The sequence below is a fragment of the Eptesicus fuscus genome, chromosome 17, assembly GCF_027574615.1.
Source record: "Eptesicus fuscus isolate TK198812 chromosome 17, DD_ASM_mEF_20220401, whole genome shotgun sequence".
Lineage (NCBI taxonomy): Eukaryota > Metazoa > Chordata > Mammalia > Chiroptera > Vespertilionidae > Eptesicus > Eptesicus fuscus.
In genome coordinates, this window is record NC_072489.1 from 28439939 (window position 1) to 28463935 (window position 23997).

A 23997-nucleotide genomic window follows, 5' to 3' on the forward strand; every position below is an offset into this window, starting at 1 on the left:
GCTGAGGGGGCCTACGCTGCTGTTGAGAGGCCAGATTGAGGCCAGATCCACCTCTCAATGGCCAGATCGAGGCCAGATCCGCGGCCGCTGAGGGGGCCTGTGCGGACACCCAGCTGCGCCTCTCAACGGCAGGGTAGCCAGGTGTCCGCGGTAGCCCCCCTCAGCGGCCGTTGAGAGGCGCAGGGGGCGGGAGTCCCACCCCCTGTGCCTCTCAACAGCAGGGTAGCCCCCCTTAGCGACCACGGACCATCAAAAGTCGGGGAGCTGGGTGCCTGTCTGATCTGGCACCAGCGGACAGGCACCCAGCTCTTCCCACCCCCACCCCCACCCCCATCAAAAGCAAAAGCGTGGCAGCTGGATGCCTTTCCGCTCAGACACCAGGCCTTTCAGAAGCCTCCGCCATGTCGGAGGCTTCTGAAAGGCCTGGTGCACTAGTGGACAGGCACCCAGCTCCCCGCGATCAAAAGCAAAAGCGTGTAGGGGACCCTACACGTGCATGATTCAATCATGCACTGGGCCTCTAGTGTGTGAATAAAGAGCCTTGGTCCGAAGATTCAGAGAGCTTAGTCACTAGAACTAAGTTCCTGCCTGGCTTTCCCCAATGCCTTCAAAATTTATATTTCATGTCTCGTTTATTCATTTATGTGCAACCCTTCTCCAGATTCCTGAACTCTTATTGCGGAAAAGACCCTAGCATGTAAATATGCTAAAACCTATCTATTAAAAAAAGGATTCTGGCCCTAGCTGGTTTGGCTCAGTGGATAGAGCATCAGCCTGCGGACTGAAGGGTCCCAGGTTCGATTCCAGTCAAGGGCACATGCCCCTATTGTGGGCTCGATCCCAAATAAAGGGCATGCAGGAGGCAGCTGATTAATGATTCTCTCTCATCATTGATATTCCTCTCTCTTCCTCTTCCTCCTCTCTGAAATCAATAAAAATATTTTAAAAAAAAGATTCTGCACAGAGAAAAGACAGATGGTTGACAGAGGAGAGGATGGTTGGGGCATAGATGAAGAGATTAACAAGCACAAATTGGTAGTTACAGAATAGTCACAGGGATATAAAGTTCGGCATAGGGAATATAGTCAATAATCTTATATACTAAAGAGCTAATATGCTAATTAGACCAAACAGCAGAACGACCATCTAGATGGCCTTCCAGATGAAGCCTGGGCTGGAAGAGGAAGAAGCTGCGAGGGCCGAGCCCCTTGCATGAATTTTGTGCATCGGGCCTCTAGTATTGTAATAACTATGTACAGTGCCGGGTGGGTACTGGAAATATCAGGAGGATATTGGGGTCAAACCACTATGCTATACACCTGAAACTAATTCAAAATAGTATTTAATGTGAGCTATAATTAAAAAATAAAAATTTTAAAAGAAGTAAATACATAAAGGATTCTGGTTGAATTATAAAACAAATAACATTCTACACTGTATATTGCATACATAAAAAGAGCACTAAATTGAAATTACTTAATTTTTGAAAATAAAAGGATAAATAAATATATTCTGGGAAAATACAAATAAAAGAAAGTAGAGGTTGTGATATTACTATCAGATGAGATTAAATTCTGAAAAATAGTTACCAAGATAATATTTTATAAAGGATACAGTATCACATGAAAGTCTTACAGATATGCCTAACTTATATGTATAATTTGACCAAAATTGTCGGAAGTCACAGGGCAGTGGTAGAGAATCTGGAGGTCCTTGTGTTGTTTTCTATGGCCTTGAGCCATCATTAAGTACCACCTTCATATTTTAGGTCATATCCAAGTACTGCCTGTGCAGTTATTGACCTGATGGTTTCCTTTAAAGTGATTTATTTTTTAACTGAAATATGTTTATTTAATATAAAACTTGGCAAATGCAAAAAAAAAGTTAATGCCCTATCAGAAAAAGACAGCTGTTCCTCAGTTCTGATAATGCAATTCTTTTTTTAAAATATATTTTTATTGATTTTAGAGAGGAAGGGAGAGGGAGAGAAAGAAACATCAATGATGAGAATCTCTGATCAGCTGCTTCCTGCACGCCTCCCCATTGGGGATCCAGCCGGTCATTTGTCCTCACTGGGAATTGAACCCTGACCTCCTGGTTCATAGGTCGATGCTCAATTATTGAGCCATATCAGGCGTGCAGAATGCAATTCTATGACACCAAATTACTCAAATGAAGCCAGAAATCCCTCCTATTATATAACATCTTCTGATTTTTCAATGTTAGCTGAAAGGGACAAACAAACCCGCCTGTGGCTTTTTTGGCCATGGTCTACTGGTTTTCAGTCTTGTGTCAATAGGTGCTGGGGACACATAAAAGGAATCTGGCTCCTTGTCAACTCCCTCCAGTCCAGCCAATGGCTCCTACAACTCAATGTCCCCTTCTTCTCCCTCCGTTATCAGGATATACCACTTATGACTGAGCTGGAATGTAAACTCCTTAAGAGCAAAGATTATGTTTTATCATGCCCCTCCTCCCCCCAGAGCCTATCAAAGGTTCTGGTACCTAATATTCATTAATTCACCCAACAAATGTTAGATAGCAGGGAAACAGACTTCATAGTTTAAGTGAAAAGACTTAAAATAAGGGTAATAAAGACTCAGGCAAAAATAAGCAGAGTTCTGTGGGCTGCAAAGAAGGGTCACCTAATTCTAACTAAGGGAGTAAGAACAGCTCCCTGTAGGAGGAACTACTGAATTGATTCTGTGATTCTTAAAGAATTTTAATTTATTCACATACACAGACACACAAAGTTTGGGGAAGCATTTTAAGACGAGAGAGTGGCTTGGTATGGATCTAAGTTAGGTTGGAATAGCTGATTTCTAGACTATGGGTTAGGAATGATGAATGATGGTGACAGTGCGAAGTCAGGCTTGGTCATGAAGAATTGCATTGAATAACTTCATGCAACACTAGCAGGCAACCTAATGCCTCTTCACATTTTTTTCTCAGTGGGTTTCTCCCCTCCCACCCACCTCCCCAGTCTATACTTTTTTTCTTCTTATTCTTTGATTAGGAAAATGTCATTCATCCTTATGTGCCAGTTCAAATGCCACTTTGCCTGGATAGTCTCCCTAGAGCCTCCAAGAACAGACTTTGAATTGATTGAACCACTGTACTTTGCACACACTTTTGCTTTAGCTCTAATAGTTTGTTTTACAGTTATCACTACAGGCCCAAAGCACGAAATTCGCAGCCGCATCAGCTGTCTTGGCCCTCGAAGCCCCGGCTTCATCCAGAAGGACATCTGGACGGTCGTTCGGAAGTCCGGTCTAATTAGGATATTACATTTTTATTATTATAGATTATTAGTTTTCCAGCTAAGTTGGAATTGTTTTAAAGTCAAGGAGTGTTTTAAAGTTCATCTTTATAGCAAAAGCATCTGTAAGATATCTCATACTTGTTCCTTGAATGAAGAAATATCTGCATATTAGTGCTTTGGGAATGCAAAAGGAACAAGAAATGTCACTGACTTCTCAGAGGACACAGCATTTGAGATGGATGTTGAGAATAAGTAGAAGTAGAGACAATGAGTGTGAGGGAGAATATACCATGCAAACAAAATAGGAGGAGCAGAGATACAATTTCTTATTAAATCATTAGGTTAAAATGATTGCCCAAGTGTTAGTGGGATAAAGAAAATTTGATGGCATTTGCATGGGAGGAAGGTCGTCAAGAAATTCCCCTTTACACTGTGCTCCTCTTCCATGGCTGTGTCCTGTGTTCAAACAGGGGTGGGGCTATTTGTTTCCTTGCCATAGCTAGTGCAGTTGAACAGACAACGGTGACACGTCTGTCTTTCCCTACTGTGTGTATTTTAAGACCCACTCCATATAGTCTTTCCCAACTATTAAAACCCAAAGGTCTCCTTTCTTTTTTCTGAATCCCTCTGGATTTTTTGCTAACACATCTTCAATACAAATTATAATCTCCAAAGTTGTGTTTACTCCTTTTGTAATTGAATACTTTATACTTTGACTTGTTTGTAAAGTGACTACTTGGCTGCTGTTGATACTTACTAGTATAAGACATGTACTGTATACATCTTCATTTTATCCTCTCAAAGAAATAGAAATAGATGGGATTCTTATTACCAAGAAAGAAAGAAAAACCTCATTACTCTTCAGAAAAGCAGATTAAGACTAGAGAAATGTGCTTCACTTAGGAAGTGTATTATTTTAAATATTTCCATCATTTAAGATGTAGTATTTGAAGGTAATGAGAGATCAAAATATTTATTTAAATTGAGTTTCTTGGAGCTCTTACCCTGCAACTGTGCATTTTTCTGTGTGTATCGATAAAAGAACAGTCTGAGGTTCGCTTGCTTTGAACTGCTTCCTGCCTGGAGTTTGATTCTGCCCTTAGGGTTTAATTCTCTTCTCTCTACCTCCTACCCCCGCCCCCCTCCAACACAAATAAAAACAGCTGGTTAAAACTGCTTCTTTGAAGTCAAGTGGTACACTCCCATCAGTCAACAGTACTGCAGTTTTTCTAATCTTGATTAAATGTTAATGAAAAACTTTACAAAAAAAGGGACTTTACCTATTACCTTGCCATAGAAAGGCGTGGCCAGGACTCCCCCTAGTGGGCGTGGTAACAAGTACTTGGGACTCTCCAGAACTTTGCTTTTCTCACTAGGCTTTCATCCTAAGGAGCAGATATTAATAGAAGAAGCCAAAGGAAAAAAAAGGGAGGGCAAAAATGTAGGAAAGGCTGGGTTACTGCTCTCAGTTTAAATGTCCAATCTCACCACTTTGTGTGGTGTATTTATTGCTTCTGTTCTTTACCAGTTTCTTCTGGGTCTTCAGACAATGTTGATAAATAAAGTATATAGCAATCAAAGCAACCTTATACTCAAACCAACTACAATTGATTGCTTAGAGTTCTGATCCATCTATAGTTTCTGATCAAGAAAAGGGTTTCTTTGAATTGCGATGGTCAGGGCTATGCAGCAATGAGGATTCCTATAGCATTCCAGCTGTTAAACAGACAACAATGACTAATTGAGCATACTTACCAGGTGTCCGGCACAGCGTAAAGTGCTTCATATGCATTTCTTCTTTCATGAAGTCCTGTGAGACGGTCAGTCCTATTATCCCTGTGTTACAGGGATCAAATAGGTTAAGTGATCTGACCAAGGTCACACTGTTGAAAAGGCAGAGTCCTCAGCTCTTGTTTGTTAGGAATCCTCCAGGGTGCTCACTGATGACCAGTGAATACTGAGAATGGTTTTTGTAGATATACTCACTTAACCCCTTTTCAAAATTACTTCACAGGTTAGCTTAAATGAAAACATGACTATGTGCTCTGGCCCGTGTGGCTAAGTTGGTTGACCATCGTCCCATACACTGAGAGGTTGCTGGTTAGATTCCTGATCAGAGCACATGCCCAGGTTGCCAACTGGATCCCCCAGTAGGGGGCGTGCAGGAGGCAGCAGATCCATGTTTTTCTCTCCTCCCTCTCTCTCTCTAAAAATCAATTAAAACATATTAAAAACAAAAAAGCATCACTATTTGAACTGAGATCGGAAGACATTTCCATCCAGATCAGGTATTTCTTCATTAGGCAATGACAACAATACATGACACCATCTATTTAATTTCTTAGCCTCTCTGGTGATGTGATGAAGGTTGAATACAAGATCTTTTAAGTTTTGGCTAAAGCAGTAAGGTCCATCCTCTTCTTCCTGGGTTTAATCCTGACTTTGTCTTGCTTTCACCTGATAAGTAATGGATGACAACTGGATTTCATCTTGCACATTAAAAGTCAGGAGAAAGCCCTGGCCGGGGTGGCTCAGTGGCTAGAGTATCGGCCCACAGGTTCATTTTTGGCCCCTGTCAAGGCACATGAGGGAAGCAACCAATCAATGTGTCTCTCTCACATTAATGTTTCTCTCTTTTTCCTTTCTCTCTCTTTCACTCCCCTCCCCCCTCCTTTCTACTCTCTAAAAATCAATGGAAAAAATATCCTTAAGTGAGGATTTAAAAAAATGCTATTAATGAGATCATTCCACAGGAAGGAGCAGTGCAGACCTCAGTGGGAAGACCAATCAGGGCCATTTCAGAGGAGGGGGCAAGGTGGGCTGAACTGGTCTCTCAGTTCAGAAACTTGGAGTTTGTTGGTCCTCCTTCCCCTTCAAACATTTACTCACACTGCAGCTGCTACTGCTCTGACCTCTGGCTCTGGATTTGGGTCCCTTGTGTTCTTCTGCTTACGTCCTTATCTCCCTCACCTGCTATGTCTAATCATATTGATAATAGCCTTACTACTAGTGTCTAACACTAACCTCCCTCACCCCCTACTAAGTTCCCTAAGGGCAGGGACTGTTTCAGTCTTGCTACTTACAGCCTGGCAAACAGTAAGTGCTCAATAATTGTTTTTAGAAATTGCTGTAGAAAGACCCTGTGATTTTAAAAAACTGCTCCCTGCCCCATGCAGAAAAATAAGAGCTATCTCAAGAAAATTGTCTTGGGAATGTTAACAAAACTAATTTGCTAATATCTGATAATTTGTCTATTATTATTTTTGTACAAAACAACGCCAAATCTCTTTCTGTATTGCTTTTAGCAGGGGACATAATATTAGGGTCAGGAACCCAAGCTAATTTGTGTTATGTATAAGATGCCATGATTTAAAAAAAATTAAAGTCTATGAATTCAAAATGAGACCAAATAAATAAAATGATTATTTAAACTGCAAAAAAAAAAAAAAAAAAAGATTCCATGTTAGATGTTTAAATTTACTATCTCTAGCCCTCTCAGTGTAGGCATAGTCCTCCTTTTACATGTTTATAAAAGTAAAAGGGTCTGCTTTAGTCAGGAATTGCCAGAGCAGCAATAGCACAGTGTGTGTGTGTGTGTGTGTGTGTGTGTGTGTGTGTGTGTGTGTGTGTGTTTAGAGAGAGAGAGAGAGAGAGAGAGAGAGAGAGAGAGAGAGAGAAGACAGTGGTGATGATGGGGAGATATGTTACAAGAAACTGGCTTATGACATTATGGAGGCTAGCAAGTCATAAGACCTGCAGGGGGACTCCGAAAGCTGGAGACCCTGGAGACCTGATGTGTAGTTCCGTCTGAAGACTGGCAGGCTTGAGACCCTGGAAGAGAGGATGTTTCAGTTCAAAGACAGCCAGGCGGGAAGAATTCTCTCTTCCTGTGGGGAGAGCCAGCCTTGTGGTACCATCCAGGCCATCAGCTGATTGGATGAGGCCCGCCCACATTAGGAAAGACAGTCTGCTTTACATGTCTTATTGATTTAAGTGTTTATTTCATTTAAAAACACCCTCACAGATACATTTAAAATAATGCTTGCCTAAATATCTAGGCACTTTGTGGCCCAGTCAAGTTCACATAAAATGAACAATCGGAGGCCCACAGAAAGTTATTTCTTCCAGGTTTCAATTAATTAGTGGCAGAGCAGAGATTTGAACATAAGAGTGATTTAGAAGCCCATGATTGTTGCACCAGTACCCCACTGGCCCCAAAGAAGTAATAAATGCCATTAGAAAGCCTTCCAGCCCTAGCCGGTTTGGCTCAGTGGATAGAGAGTTGGCCTGTGGACTGAAGGGTCCTGGGTTCGATTCCGGGGTAGGGCACATGCCTGGGTTGTGGGCTCGGCCTGACGTGCAGGAGGCTGCCAGTCAATGATTCCCTCTCATCATTGATGTATCTATCTCTCTCTTCCTCTCTGAAATCAATAAAAATATATATATATTTTAAAAAAAGCCTTCCAGATTGAAAAATACCAAAAGTATTTTGGTCTTTTTCATAGCAGCTTCCTCTTCTCCCAAAGCCATGTCCACAGATTTTAAACATCCCAAATGCCACATTACCCCTCCCACTCTAGGTAATGCAGGAGGCAGCCAATCAATGATTCTCTCTCATCATCGATGTTTCTATCTCTCTGTCCCTCTCTCTTCCTCATTGTGCATACTGCCCTAAAACAAGCTGATCTGGATAGTAGTACTATTAGTTTGCTGGCTTTTACACTATAAGTTTAGGCACAGAAGCATCAGACTAAATTACAGCCACTCTTATCAAGATAAGATAGCTATTGAGTAAATTTTCCTAATAGGCATGTTCAAAAGTCTATAATACTGGATGCAGAGGAACAAACTTGGAAAAAAAATGATGATCAGGGTTTGGTGTAGAACAAGACAGAAATACTTTTTGGGAATTACTTTTGTATTCTTTAAAACTTACATTCAAATCTCGTATCAACTAAAACAAGTACTCATTGAGCACCTGCTGTGTACTTGTACCTGCTCTGGGTTCTGAATATACCGTAATGATCAAACTTGGGAAGATTTTCTTCCTCAGGGCTTAAAAAAAAGTGAGTCCTGTGGCATTACAATGACTGGCAAACCAGACGCTAAAAGCATGAGGGAGTCACAGAAACTGTAAGCTGTAAGCTGCTGTAAGTGACCAGACTTCGGGGGTACAAAGGTACTTCAGGATCAGGGCCTTAACTCGAATGCAAACTAATAACTGTAATTTACAACTCAATACTTTCATTAGCAGAGACTGTGCACTAGGTGGCGTCCAGGGTCAGGAGGAAGTAGTAACCAGCCAATGTTATTTTAGCTTTGTGCTAGAAGCTGCTTCCTGGGGGATCCTAAAAGAGAAAGGGTTGCAGCTGCTTTAAGTGATGACCGATTTGCTCTTTGTTGGAATGGATGTGGAGGTGAAGAGATAAGAAAAAGGTCCATGTGACAGGGCAGACTGCAAGTTGGAAAGATGAAGGCTAAGAAATTGTAAGTAAAAAATTGAACGGGCCCTAACCGGTTTTGCTCAGTGGATAGAGCGTCGGCCTGCGGACTGAAGGGTCCCAGGTTCCATTCTGGCCAAGGGCACATGCCTGGGTTTCGGGCTCGATCCCCAGTGGGGGGCATGCAGGAGGCAGCCAATCAATGATTCTCTCTCATCATTGATGTTTCTATCTCTCTGTCCCTCTCTCTTCCTCTCTAAAATCAATAGAAAAAATTTTAAAAAATCGTAATGGTATTGAGGTGAACACACAACCTCATTGTGTGGAATGATGGGGTTGGCGGGGGGGGGGGGGGGGGGGGTGTAGTGGGAGAAGCCTGTGTCAAGAAAGTTGGCGATAAAGAGGAGTGCTCTGTGGATGGAGGACATACATTGAAGTCTACCTTTTATAGTTGGGAGATTTGAAATAAGTTTAGTGGATTTAATGGATGACAGAGCCATAAGAGACATCATCTTTCCTATCTATCCTATAAATGGAGTTAGATGAGCCACTGCTTAAGCCAACAATGAAAGTGTTGGTTGGCAGTATTACTAGAAAAAAACAATTTATCTTACCATAATGAGCATGTGGGCAATGTTCAAAATTATTTTAAACAGAAAATAAAGCTGGGACTCTAGAAAACTCTGTACACTTACAAATGAAAACAACTTTTGAAATAGCACTTGAAGATCCAGATCTTGACGGAAACTGACTTCTGCTTATCTGTGACAGGTTGGAAGGACTAGCAAGAAAAAGACTATCCTGAGATATACAGGTCATCACTGAAAGTGAAGAACATCTGGTTTACACAATGCCCCCCTGACAACATCCTCAGCTTGGCACTTTTGTTCCCCGTTTGAGGTTGAACTGCCCGCCCACCCCCGCTTTTTTTTCCGTTCACAGATCTAAGGAGTCACACCCTATCAATACTCCTAATTTATTTACTTAACTTTTTTTTTTTTGGTTAATCCTCAACAGAGGATATTTTTTCCCACTGATTTTTAGAGAGAGTGGAAAGGAAGGGGGAGGAGGTGAGAGAGAGGAGAGAGTAATATTGGAGAGAGACATCAACTGGTTGCCTCCCACCTGAGCCCCTACTGGGGCGGGGGAATCAAACCTGCAACCCAGGTACATACCCTTTGGTGCGTGGGCCTACTACGCTCTAACCACTTGAGAACACTAACCAGGGCTTAACACTTCTAATTTATAATCTTTTTAAAAAATATATTTTATTGATTTTTCACAGAGAGGAAGAGAGAGGGATAGAGAGTTAGAAACATCGATGAGAGAGAAACATCGATGAGAGAGAAACATCGATCAGCTGCCTCTTGCACACCCCCTACTGGGGATGTGCCCGCAACAAAGGTACATGCCCTTGACCGGAATCGAACCTGGGACCTTTCAGCCCGAAGGCCGACGCTCTATCCACTGAGCCAAACCGGTTTCGGCATAATTTATAATCTTAATCATATTCTCTCATTTACTGATTACAATCTTATTGCCAGTCTTTCCTCTTTGGCAGGATTTCTGGCAACTTCAGTTAACACATGCAATACTCCTCTAAAATACAGAAAAAATACAGACTTTTCACAGGAAAGGCAGATGTGCAGCTAACAATTATCCTTTGCAAATTTCTGTTAAAGTTATAGGTTGTGAAAGGATTAGGACAGATTGGCACTATCCTTAGTGTGGATCCATGATGGCAAAGTGAATTAAAAACCATTTTTAACATTAACAATTTTGCATGAAGTCTCAATCCATTGTGCTAATAATCATATATGAAAACTTCTATATATAAAAATGGTGTATCAAAATCAAACTATGTTGTTTTAATATCTTAAAAAATAAGTCTGAAAACTTTATATAGGACCTTGACTTACTTGTTCCCACACTTAATAATCTTATATAAATTAAATTTTAGTTGATAACCTTCTATGAGGTGTGTGTGTGTGCGTGTGTGTGTGTGTGTGTGCGTGCATGCACGTGCGCGCGTGCTGAAATTTAGTCTTGGCCTAGAATTTGGGAACAATTGCTTAAAATGCCACTTAGTCCAACTCCTTCAATTACAAGCCTGAGAGGTGAGTGGCTTTGCCTGAAATCAGTGTTAACATCAGGGAAAGCATTGCTCCTGACAACTAGTAGGGCAATGTGCCCTCACAGATAACCAAGCACTAAACATGTTGCTAATTAGGACTTAATTGATGTTTATTTTAAAAACAAAACAAAAATCGAATGCATAATCAAATAAATCCACCTACTTTGTAGTAGACTCTGTATACATGACTGTAGCTGCTATTTGTCAAGGAAAATAACACCAAATCATAAATTATATAACCTAGGTCATAAATGATGTAATCTAAACTGTGAGCTTTTAATTCTCAATTACAGTCTCTAGGCTATATGCTTAATACATGTCTGTTGCATAAACAGACAAATGTCATTCTAAATCACTGCAGAATTAAGTTTCCTCATAACATTAGAAACTTCTCTTGCCCTGGCTGGTTTGGCTCAGTGGATGGAGCATCGGCCTGCGGACTGAAGGGTCCTGGGTTCGATTCCAGTCAAGGGCACATGCCCGGGTTGTGGGCTCATTCCCCAGTGGGGGGGCATGCAGGAGGCAGCTGATCGATGATTCTCTCTCATCATTGATGTTTCTCTCTTCCTCTCCCTTCCTCTCTGAAATCAGTAAAAATATTTATATATTTATTAAAAAAAACATTAGAAACTTCTTAACCTAGCCCAAAATCTTATTTTGGAAATCACTGGAACATAAATGATATAGAGGATAAAAAGATGGTGGTGGTGTGGTGAAGCTCCACTTCTCTGATTTCCCAATCAAATGAAAATTTAGCTTTAGTGTGCTTAAATGAGAACAGTAATTGCACACGACTTTTGTGTGAAAACATCTCACATTACCTTAGCCACACCTACTTGACTTTTTAGATTACCAGTAAGTAACACGAAAAGGTTTTAATATCCAAAGAAGTCCTAGTTTAAGAGTATGGAATAGCCCAGCCAGCTCAGTGGTTGAGCATCGACCTATGAACCAGGAGGTCAAGGTTCGATTCCAGGTTGGGGACTCATCTGTACAGGAGGTGGTGTGTGCAGGAGGTAGTTGATGCTATCTGCATTTCACAGGGAGGTGGTCATTTCCAATTTCACCATAAACACACACACCCATATTTTTCCTACGCCTTTGAAAAATAATTTTGAGAACTGGTGCTACTTTTTCCCCTCCACTAACTATGAAAATGTGTAATATAATTTCAAGTTCAAGATTAAGAAAAGTTTGGTCTATTAAGAGAATGTCCCTTTATCAGAAACTTTAGGAATCCATGGATTTTTTTCTTTGAAACCCCCTTTTAAAAGCAAGATGCCCCAAACCACTGTGGCTCAGTGGTTGAGCGTCCACACGTGAACCAGGAGCTCAGTTTGATTCCCGGTCAGGGAACATGCCCAGGTTGTGGGCTTGATTCCCCATTGGGGGGTGTGTAGGAGGCAGATCAATGATTCTCTCTCATCACTGATGTTTCTATCTCTCTCTCCCTCTCCCTTCCTCTCTCTGAAATCAATAAAACTATATAAAAAAATAAAAGAATGATGCTCTTTTTGCTGACCCATTCATACTTATTTTAAAAGTGGGGAGGGGCATAGAAAAAATTTAGCCTAAGAAACTGATAGTTAGAATCTGGGTTTGTGGTAGTTTAGATTTTGTGAGGATGTCCAAGCAAGTCATATGGGTTACTTAAAACCAGCATACACAATCGGGGGATCAACTTTATCTACCACAACATGCAAAACTGTATATATAAAAACGCTGATGTCTGGTTTCATTGATTCTTGTGACTTCCAAGGTAATTCTGGATTTTTAGCAAGTAGGAGCTTGTGATTGACTACTACTGAGAATCCAATGACAGCAAGAATGTTTACCTGTTACTTTTGTCAATTTCACATTGTTAGTCTACATTACATATACATTTTGTCATTTTTTTCCTTTTAACCCATAAGACCCAGAATTCTCTTTTAAAAATGTTAACTATGCCTTTCTTCTTTTATTGCTCCTAATTACTTAAGTTTTCACGTGTTTTTTTTTTTCCTGAATTAGTCCTGGACTGTCTTTGAAAAGTATACAGAATGGCTACCACTAACAAGTCAACACATGATAGTGCTGGCGAGGATGTGGAGAAAAAGGAACCCTAGCACAGTGCTGGTGGGAACGCAGACTGGTGCAGCCACTATGGAAAACAGTATGGGTTTTCCTCAAAAAAATTAAATATGGAACTGCCATTTGACCTAGTGATCCTACTTCTAAGAATATATCCTAAGAAACCAGAAACACCAATCAGAAAAAATGTATGCACCCATATGTTCATAGTAGCATCTCTATGTTCATAGCTAAGATCTGGAAACAGCACAAGTGCCCATCAATAGATGAGTGGATAAAAAAGCTGTGGTACATTTACACCATGGAATACTATGCAGCTGTAAAAAAGAAGGATCTCTTACCCTTTCAGACAGCATGGAGGGACCTGGAGAGTATTGTGCTAAGGGAAATGAGCCAGACAGAGAAAGGTAAGTATCACATAATCTCACTCATATGTGGAATCTAAAGAAAATAAACTGATGAACAAAATAGATCCAGAGAGCCGAAACCGGTTTGGCTCAGTGGATAGAGCGTCAGCCTGCGGACTGAAAGGTCCCAGGTTCGATTCCGGTCAAGGGCATGTACCTTGGTTGCGGGCACATCCCCAGTAGGGGGTGTGCAAGAGGCAGCTGATCGATGTTTCTCTCTCATCGATGTTTCTAACTCTCTATCCCTCTCTCTTCCTCTCTGTAATAAAATCAGTAAAATATATTAAAAAAAAAAAATAGATCCAGAGACATGGAAGCCTGGAACAGACTATAGAATCTCAGAGGAAAGGTGGGGGTGGGTGGGAAGAGATTAACCAAAGAACTTAAATGCATATATGCATGGCCCATGGACACAGACAATAGTGTGGTGAGGGCCTGGGATGGGGGGACTGGGCAGGCTAGAGTCAATGGGGAAAAAAAGGGGACACCTATACACATAAACTTTTAAAAAAGTATGACATAAATATTTGTCTTCAAATTTTTGCTTTTAAGAAAAAGATCATACAATTTAAAAGAGGATATAATTCTTATTTTTCTCCCTCAAATAGTTTTACTAGAATCAGTCATATGCCTAATTATCGACATGGGAAATAAAAATGTTTTCACACCTTTGATCTTGCCCTGTGATTACTATTTGTCATGGATGTGTGGCTTTGTGTTCGAGAGATTTGATATTACATGCTCCAATTAAATGTCCCCATATCAAGTGCTTGCCACTCCTTGGGCTAGAATTCTGGAACATTTTAAGACATTCTTCATGACAACTTATGTCTCTTCTCTCTGTGATCTAAATAGCCACTATTGGTTACCTTAATGGATCAATTAAATATCCATGAAGATTAGTACAAAGAAGTTACCACCCCTTTATTATTGCCTGGCCCATTTCTAAACAATCAGAATAACATTCAAAGTTCATTTTGATTAAAAACTGGGAAAACATGGCAGCCATATTTTCTCAGTGTCACTATCACTGTCAAGAAGAAAATCAAGGTCCTAACAGGTTATCCCTAGATTGCGTTAAGTCTTAAGAGACTAATGTAAGCTTAACCACACCCAATTTACTTTCTAGGTTAACTAATAAAAGGTGGTAATTTTTCTTGAAAATTGTAAGTAAATCTGCACATACACGATTTTGAGAATAATTTAATATGTGAACTTGAACATACAACTACATTCTAATGTGATTATATTAAATGCAAACGGATCCTTACAAAACCAAAATAACCCACAGGCCATGAGGTCAGTTTCACTTTTTCCTTTGTTTAAACAAATGTGCACCACGATGGTTCAACAAGTAAGGCAAATGACATGAATATGAAAGCTGCAGTTTGTAATATACCACATCTAGAACCCAGAGAAGGTGAATTAGACTAAAGTGGTAGTCATTCTAATTAAACAATCAGGACGACTTGGTTTGCAGCATGGAAACTGTCGATCTAGGTTTCTTTTCTCTTAATGATCAGAGGTCCCACATTATCTCCAGTCTCTTCGTTGTGTTTTGTGTGAGCTCCATCGCAGAACGGGAACTGGGAAGAGAAAAAGAGAATGTAAAATGTCTAATCACAAAGTCAATATCATGTTTGGCAGAGTGGGGGTGACCGTCAAGTCACATATATATCATGATAACTGAATATAGAATAGCATTCCCATTTGTGACATTTGAGTATGGATTTTGAAAACCCTTCCATGTTTATATACTAGTTACAATTCCTTTTTGGGTGAACTGGCTATATCCATTGCCTACTTATGTGTAAAAGCCTAAGTTCATTTATTTAAGGTCAATTTGTATATGATCCCTCTGTTGATCAACTTGGTACAATTTTTTCCCTAAACCTTTTTATTTTGCTTAGTTTTTCATGCCCTTAATTTTCCTATTTTCATACAAATAGGCCTTTTTGGCATCATACATTTCCTTTCATACATTTCTCCTTTTAACATCCTTCATGGAGACTTCTTTTTCTAGAAATATGGTAGATTCACATTTCGTTTCATGATTTCACATTTTATTTTATTTTTTTTTCAAATAGATTTTTATTGATTTCACAGAGGAAGGTAGAGGGAGAGAGATAGAAATGATGATGAGACAGAAACATCAATTGGCTGCCTCCTTCATGCCCCTCACTGGGGATTGAGCCTGCAACCTGGGCATGTGCCTTGACCGGGAACCGAACCATGACCTCCTGGTTCATAGGTCGATGCTCAACCACTGAGCCAACCTGGCCAGGCTCATGATTTCACATTTTAGATATAGCTGATATTTTGATGTCCAGTGGGAGGGAAAAGGACAAAAAAAATTTTAAGTGTTTCCCAGAGTATGCTCAAAAGAAGTTAGTGCTGCAATATATTCTGATATGGTTTTATTCTGTGTTTAAAAAACTTACAAACACAACCCACATACAAAGCTATTTTGATTCACAATATACATTATTATTTTACAAAGGTCCTGCTATAAAAAACTCTATTTTACCCCAATCTCTTCCAAACTGACTAGACTTTGGGCACTTTTAACTTTACCCATAATCACAACGTTCTATAAAGTACACTTTGCAAAATGCTGTTCTAGATCTTGTTGCTTCAATATTATTAGGGGTTGCATCCTAGATTGTTATACCTTTCTTCATAATTTTATCAAAATAAAATATACAATGCCTAGATATAGGTTTGATATTATTATATTCATCAACCTACTCTACTGGGATAATAACTGATTAAAATAAGCTTAAAATTGGGTTAGTTTTCCTCTATATTATTACTCTTTTTAAAAAAAAATACTTTTCTAATGATTTCAGAGAGGAAGGGGGAGATAGAAACATCTATGATGAGAATCATTGATTGGCTGCCTCCTGCATGCTCCCTACTGGGGGTGGAGCCTGCAACCCAGGCATGTGCCCTGACCAGGAATTGAACCATGACCTTCTGGTTCATAGGTCAATGCTCAACCACTGAGCCATGCTGGCCGAGCCATATTATTATTTTTTATTAAACCTTTCCTATTTATCCTTTAGCTAACTTTATTTAAACTTTACCTATTTATTCTTCCTCATAAACATGAAAAATTTTTTTTTTTTCCAAATCCTATTTTACTCCTCTTGCAGTTTTCATTCTCAAGTCTCATGTATATTCTGACAAGATTATTTCTGTCTTATAGGTTCTTTGGTTATTATAATTAGGTATATTTTCATACATGACCTCTTTCTGTGTATGTATCATTGGTTTTTGCAAATATATCCTTCCTACTGTTAGATAATAAAAATAAGTATTCAACAGTGTTTTAGTTGTCGCCTCAGGATTTTACACTTAGAAGGCTCAATTATCACTAGATTATTTTGTTTCTCTCCTTCTATATTTATAGCTTCACTTCTACTTCATGTCAAACAATGATAGCAAGCACCTGTTTCATTTAATCTAGAGTTTCATGTTTAGTATAAGGTACACTATTGCATGGAAAGAAATTTAGAGGAGTACAGTAACAAGTCTTGGCCTTAAGAGTAAAATCACCTGATTACTCACAGGGAAGGGGAATATAATTTCAGATACCTGAAACTAGACAACGATGGTATATAATCTTAAACATTGATATTAGAAGTGTCTATTCAAAAATTAAAATAATATTTAGTTAGTGCTGCAATATATTCTGATATGGTTTTATTCTGTGTTTTATTCTGATGTTAAAGAAATTCAATTTTAATTTTACTATCTGTATATAATTCTGAGAAGCAGTAAATTAGTTAAAAATTACAGAAAACCTCAAGGTTTTCAGAGTACCTTCTATATCCAGGTATAAGTTCCATCTTGGGGCAATATAAATGTAATATATATGAAGCTTGCATTATTTCTTTTTTTAGGCCAATAAGATATGGTACACAGTTTATTCATGTTAAAAACAAGTCCTTTAAGCAAAAACATGAACCCAAGCTTTCAGGTTTTTTGGGATAGATGAGGAAAGAGGCCATAAAAAAACCCCCCCAAAAACTAAAATGTATTCTACAGCAAATAACAGCATTTCAAAGTGGCATATGTTTGATAAACAAACACATGATTTTACAGTGAGAATGAAAGTTTACATTGTAAAAGACTCCATTTTTATAAATAGCTCACATAAAACATGTCACTGTAGAGTTTTATGCACACAGATTATAAAACACTAGTGACCCGGTCCACAGATTCGGATTCGTGCACACTGAAAGGAAATTAATTAGAAGGTGGCTGGCAGGGCGGGACTGGGCCAGATATGCCCTGGAGGCAACCTCCCACAGTCCCTCCCCAGCTGGCTGCACCTGGGGTGGTGCTGCGGCTCAAAAGGCTTGAAAGGAATCTGCGGAGTGAGTGGGGTCCCTCAGGCAGGTGGGTCCCTCGGTCTGGCCTGTGGGGATCGGGCTGAAACTGTCTCTCCAACATGCCCTGTGGGGTCCCTGAGTGCAAGAGGGCACTCTGCAAAGTTGTCATACAGGGTGTGGAATGTAAACCAGATTCGGGGCCAACAGTGCCCCAGCAACAACATAACCCACAGCTGAAGGTGGAATTGCGTGGCCCAACGAGGAATTGGGCTCCCTCCTCTTTGGTTTTGGGGTGCATCACCCGAGAACTGCTGCCGCCAAGTCACTGCAGCTCAGCAACTCCTGCGTTGAGTGTCTGCCCCCTGGTGGTCAGTGCATGTAATAGCGACCGGTAGGACGGAGAGAGGGATACTTAGCATATTAGCCTTTTATATATATAGATATTTCTGGAGAACAAAATATCAGTTTTAAAAAAGCCTCAAATAACTTATTGATGTAGCATGCTTCACTTTTATTTTTTAAACTCATTGTTAAAAATACTAGAAAATTAATTCATTTCCTCAAATTACTTTTCTCCATATATAGAATCAAGAACAGGAGAGAAATGTATAGAGAAATAAAGAAAATCTTATAAAGATTAAGAAAGCCATGCATCAGAAATGAGAATATAGTCTGGCCGGAGTGTTTCAGTTGGTTGAGTGTTGGCCTGTGCACTGAAAGGTTGTCGGTTTGATTTTGGTCAGTTCATGTACATACCTGGGTTTGCAGTTCGATCCCTGGTTGGGGTTCCTATGGAAAGCAACCAATCTATGTTTTTCTCTCTCTCTCCGTTTCTCTAAGCATGTCCTTGGGTAAGGATTTAAAAAAAAAAGAGAGAGAGAATATACTTTTTACAATAATCTGTTTCTGCCTAAAAACTGAAATTTACATGTTTCACATGTTCTTAAAAGTAAACAAGTAAAAAATAAATATTTCTTTAAAAAGCAGTGAGTAGTAGGTCCTATCCTATATAATAAAACCCTAATATGCAATTCGACCGAACGGTGGAATTACTGGTCGCTATGAACGCACTACCAGGGGGCAGATGCTCAATGTAGGAGCTGCCCCCTGGTGGTCAGTGCGCTCCCACAGGTGGAGCACTGCTCAGCCAGAAGCCGGGCTCACAGTTGGCGAGTGCAGTGGAGGTGGTGGGAACCGCTGCGGCAGTACCAAGGAGCAGCGAGCCGAGCGGTAGGGAGCAGCAAGCAGGTGGGCGGTAAGGAGCGAGGGGTCCCGGACTGTGAGAGGGCACAGGCCGGGCTGAGGGACCCCCCCATGCCCCAACCCTCAGTGCACGAATTTCGTGCACCAGGCCTCTAGTTTGTTAATAAACTTTCATGCTTTTAAAGTGTATAAGAGAGTGCTTCAGTGTGCCTCGCTGGCAAACTTACCGAGGGTGCTCCTCTGAGCTGCCACTGGGAGTAAGCACCTATCCACCACAGGTACAGCATTAAAAACTGAGTCTGCCCAACCCACAACTACAGAACTCTGGGCAACACAGTCACGCCTTTCCAGAGTGCAGGCCCCCCGAACCACATCACCCCGACAGACGGTTCCTTGGAGCCACTGTGAGTCCCCACTGGGCAAGCGTAATTTCAAGTTAGGGTGCAAGACAGAAAAATTGGAATACTACCCTCCACGACTGCTGACCTCTAGACACTGCAGTTGTGCCTCTCAAACTCTCAGGCCTACATCAAGAGAACCCAAATAGTTCAAGTAGGGAACTACACTAGATTACCAAGCCCAGGAGAACTGAGAGATTACATCAGTAGCACCATCACCAAAAGAACCTGGGTAGCAAAGCAATTGAAACTACAATCAAAACATTACAGGAAAACATGGGGAGACAGAAAGGAAATTCTCAAAGGAAGGAACAGGAAGAATCACCAGAAAGGGAGTTAAATGAACTTGAGGCTAGCAGCTTAACAGAAAAAGAATTCAGAGTATTCGTAATAAGGATGTTTAAACGGATGGATGACAAATACACACAACTCAATGAGAACTATAAGGAGCTGAATGAAAACGTCACCAACATGAAAAGAAACCAAGAGGAGATGAAGAACGACATAGCTGCAATAAAGAACACAATGGAAGGCTTAAAGAGTAGAGTAGAAGAGGCTGAGGACCGCATCAGCGAATTAGAGGACAAGGTAGGAAAACACACACAAACTCAGCAGCAACTGGAAAGAAGGCTTAAAAAGCAAGAGGAGAGCATAAGGGAGCTTTGGGACGACAAAAAACGAAACAATATTCGAATAATGGGGATAAAAGAAGGAGAGGAAGAGAAGCAAGGACTAGAAAACCTGTTGGAAGAAATAATGACAGAAAATTTCCCTGATATTGACAAGAAAAAAACTATCCAAGTCCAAGAAGCATTCAGAGTCCCAAACAAGTTGAACCCCAAAAGACCGACATCAAGACACATCATAATTAAATTGACGAACACCAACGACAAAACAAGAATCTTAAAGGCTGCAAGAGAGAGACAGAAAGTTACCTACAAGGGATCTCCTATCAGAATATCAACTGATTTCTCAACAGAAACACACCAGGCCAGAAAGGAATGGACTGAAATATACAAAGTGATGCAAAACAAGGGACTGAATCCAAGAATACTATATCCAGCAAGGCTATCGTTCAAAATTGAAGGTGGAATCAGAAGCTTCACAGACAAAAAAGGGCTAAGAGAGTTCATCACTACCAAGCCGGCAATGAAAGAAATGCTAAAGGGGCTGCTGTAAAAAGAAGATAGAGAAAGGCAAGAAGAAACATAAACACTAAGGAAAAATATGTCAACAAACAGGTACTTATCAATAATAACATTAAACGTAAATGGATTAAATGCACCAATCAAAAGACATAGGGTAGCTGAATGGATAAGAAAACATGACCCATATATCTGCTGTCTACAAGAGACCCACCTTAGAGCAAAAGATTCACACAGACTGAGAGTGAAGGGATGGAAAAACATTTTTCAGGCAAATGGATATGAGAAAAAAGCTGGGGTTGCGATACTTATATCAGATAAAATAGACCTCAAAGTAAAAGCCATAATAAGAGATAAGGAAGGCCACTACATAATACTAAAGGGAGCAATCCAGCAAGAAGATATAACTCTGGTAAACATTTATGCACCCAATGCAGGAGCGCCCAAATACATAAAAAATCTCCTGGAAGATATCAAGGGAGAGATCGACATCAATACAATAATAGTAGGGGACTTTAATACACCACTGACATCAATGGATAAATCCTCTGGACAAAAAATCAGCAAAGGAACAGCAACTCTAAATGACACACTAGATCAGATGGACCTAATTGACATCTTCAGAGTATTTCACCCCAAAGCCATGGAATATACGTTCTTCTCAAGTGCACATGGGACATTTTCAAAAATAGACCACATTTTGGGTAACAAGCAAAGTCTCCCCAAATTAAAAAAGATTGAAATCATATCAAGCATTTTCTCAGACCATAATGGAATAATATTAGAAATAAACTACAATAAAAACATTCCTAAAAATTCAAACACTTGGAAACTGAATAGCATGCTACTAAACAATGATTGGGTTATCAATGAGATCAAAGAAGAAATTAAAAACATCCTGGAAATGAATGACAATGAAAACACAACATTGCAAATCCTATGGGACACAATGAAAGCAGTCCTGAGAGGGAAGTGTATAGCTCTACAGGCCTATCTCAAAAAACAAGAAAAAATGGTAATAGATCATCTAACTCAACAACTCAAAGAATTAGAAAGGGAGCAACAAGAAAAGCCCACAGTGAGCAGAAGAAAGGAAATAATAAAGATCAGAGCAGAAATGAATGACATAGAGACCAAAAAAACAATACACAAGATCAACAAAACCAAGAGCTGGTTCTTTGAAAGGATAAACAAGATTGATGAACCTCTAGCCAGGCTCACCAAGAAGCAAAGAGAGAGGACCCAAATAAACAAAATCAGAAATGAAAGAGGTGAAATAACAACAGACCCCAAAGAAATACAAAGGATTGTCAAAAAATACTATGAACAACTCTATTCCAACAAACTAGACAACCTGGAGGAAATAGACACATTCCTAGAAAAACACAACCTTCCAAAACTTACTCAGGAAGAGTCTAAAAATCTCAATAGGTTGATAACTATGGAAGAAATTGAAGCAGTCATCAAAAAACTTCCAGCAAACAAAAGTCCAGGGCCAGACGGGTTCACAGGGGAGTTTTACAAAACATTCAAGGAAGAGCTAAAACCTATCCTCCTCAGACTATTCCAGAAAATTCAAGAAGAAGGGACACTCCCAAGCTCCTTCTATGAAGCCAGCATCACCCTAATACCAAAACCAGATAAAGATAACACAATGAAAGAGAATTACAGGCCAATATCCCTCATGAACATAGATGCCAAAATCCTCAACAAAATTCTAGCAAATCGGCTCCAGCAGTACATCAGAAAGCTCATACACCATGACCAAGTAGGATTTATCCCTGGGATGCAAGGATGGTACAATATTCGCAAATCAATAAACATCATACATCACATAAACAAATTGAGAGATAAAAACCATATAGTCATATCAATTGATGCAGAAAAAGCATTTGATAAAATCCAACACCCTTTCTTGATAAAAACTCTCAGCAAGATGGGAATAGAAGGATCATACCTCAACATAATAAAAGCCATATATGACAAACCCACAGCCAATATCATACTCAATGGGCAAAAACTAAAACCATTTCCCCTAAGAACAGGAACAAGACAGCGATGCCCACTATCACCACTCCTATTCAACATAGTGTTGGAAATACTAGCCATTGCAATCAGACAAGAAGAAGAAATAAAAGGCATCCAAATTGGAAAAGAAGAAGTAAAACTGTCCTTATTTGCAGATGACATGATACTGTACATAGAAAACCCTAAAGACTCCATCAAAAAATTATTAGACTTAATAAATGAATTTGGCAGAGTAGCAGGATACAAAATAAACGCTAAGAAATCTATGGCATTTATGTACACCAATAATGATCTTACAGAAAGAGAGACTAAAAAAGCAATCCCATTTACCATCACACCAAAAAAATTAAGATACCTAGGAATAAACTTAACTAAGGAGGTAAAAGACCTATACACGGAAAACTATACAACACTGAAAAAACAGATAGAGGAAGACATAAACAGATGGAGGAACATACCATGTTCATGGATTGGTAGAATCAACATCATCAAAATGTCCATACTACCCAAAGCAATCTATACTTTCAATGCACTTCCCATTAAAATTCCAATGGCATACTTCACAGACCTAGAACGAACTTTTCAAAAATTCATCTGGAATAAAAAAAGACCCAGAATAGCTACAGCAATCCTGAGAAAGAAGAATAAAGTAGGAGGGATCTCAATACCAGATTTCAAGCTATATTACAAAGCCACTGTTCTCAAAACTGCCTGGTATTGGCACAAGAACAGACATATAGACCAATGGAATAGAATAGAGAACCCAGAAATCGATCCAAATCGCTATGCTCAATTAATATTTGATAAAGGAGGCATGAACATACAATGGAGTCAAGACAGTCTCTTCAATAAATGGTGTTGGGAAAATTGGTCAGATACATGCAAAAAAATGAAACTAGACCACCAACTTACACCATACACAAAAATAAACTCAAAATGGATCAAGGACTTAAACATAAGACAGGAAACCACAAAAATACTAGAGGAATCTACAGGCAGAAAAATCTCTGACATATGCCAAAAGAACTTCTTCACTGATACTGCTCCTAGGGCAATGGAAGCTAAAGAGAAAATAAACAAATGGGATTACATCAAAATAAAAAGCTTTTGCACAGCAACAGAAACCATCAATAAAACAACAAGAAAGCCCACTGCATGGGAGAACATATTTGCCAATGATGTCAACGATAAGGGTTTAATCTCCAACATTTACAGGGAACTCATGCAGCTTAACAAAAAGAAGATAAACAACCCAATCAAAAAATGGGCAACTGATCTAAATAGAAACTTTTCGAAAGAAGACAGAAGGAAGGCCAAGAGACATATGAAAACCTGCTCTAAATCACTAATCATCAGAGAGATGCAAATCAAAACAACAATGCGGTACCATCTCACACCTGTCAGAATGGCCATTATCAACAAGTCAACAAATGACAAGTGCTGGCGAGGATGTGGCGAAAAAGGAACCCTTGTGCACTGCTGGTGGGAATGCAGACTGGTGCAGCCACTGTGGAGAACAGTATGGAGTTTCCTTAAAAAACTAAAAATAGAACTCCCATTTGACCCAGTGAT

General features: G+C 39.8%; 1 protein-coding gene across 6 annotated transcripts in view; it reads right to left on the bottom strand.

Annotated features, from left to right (window-relative positions):
* Positions 1-14499: 14499 nt before the first annotated feature.
* CISD1 (CDGSH iron sulfur domain 1) overlaps positions 14500-23997 on the bottom strand; it is a 28849-nt gene continuing 19351 nt past the window's right edge. For all 6 annotated transcript variants that reach the window (XM_054729258.1, XM_054729256.1, XM_054729255.1 and 3 more), the window contains one exon: positions 14500-14900. In XM_054729258.1, coding sequence (XP_054585233.1) covers positions 14811-14900 — 90 coding nt within the window. In that variant the 3' untranslated portion in view covers positions 14500-14810. The remainder of the gene's footprint in view (positions 14901-23997) is intronic.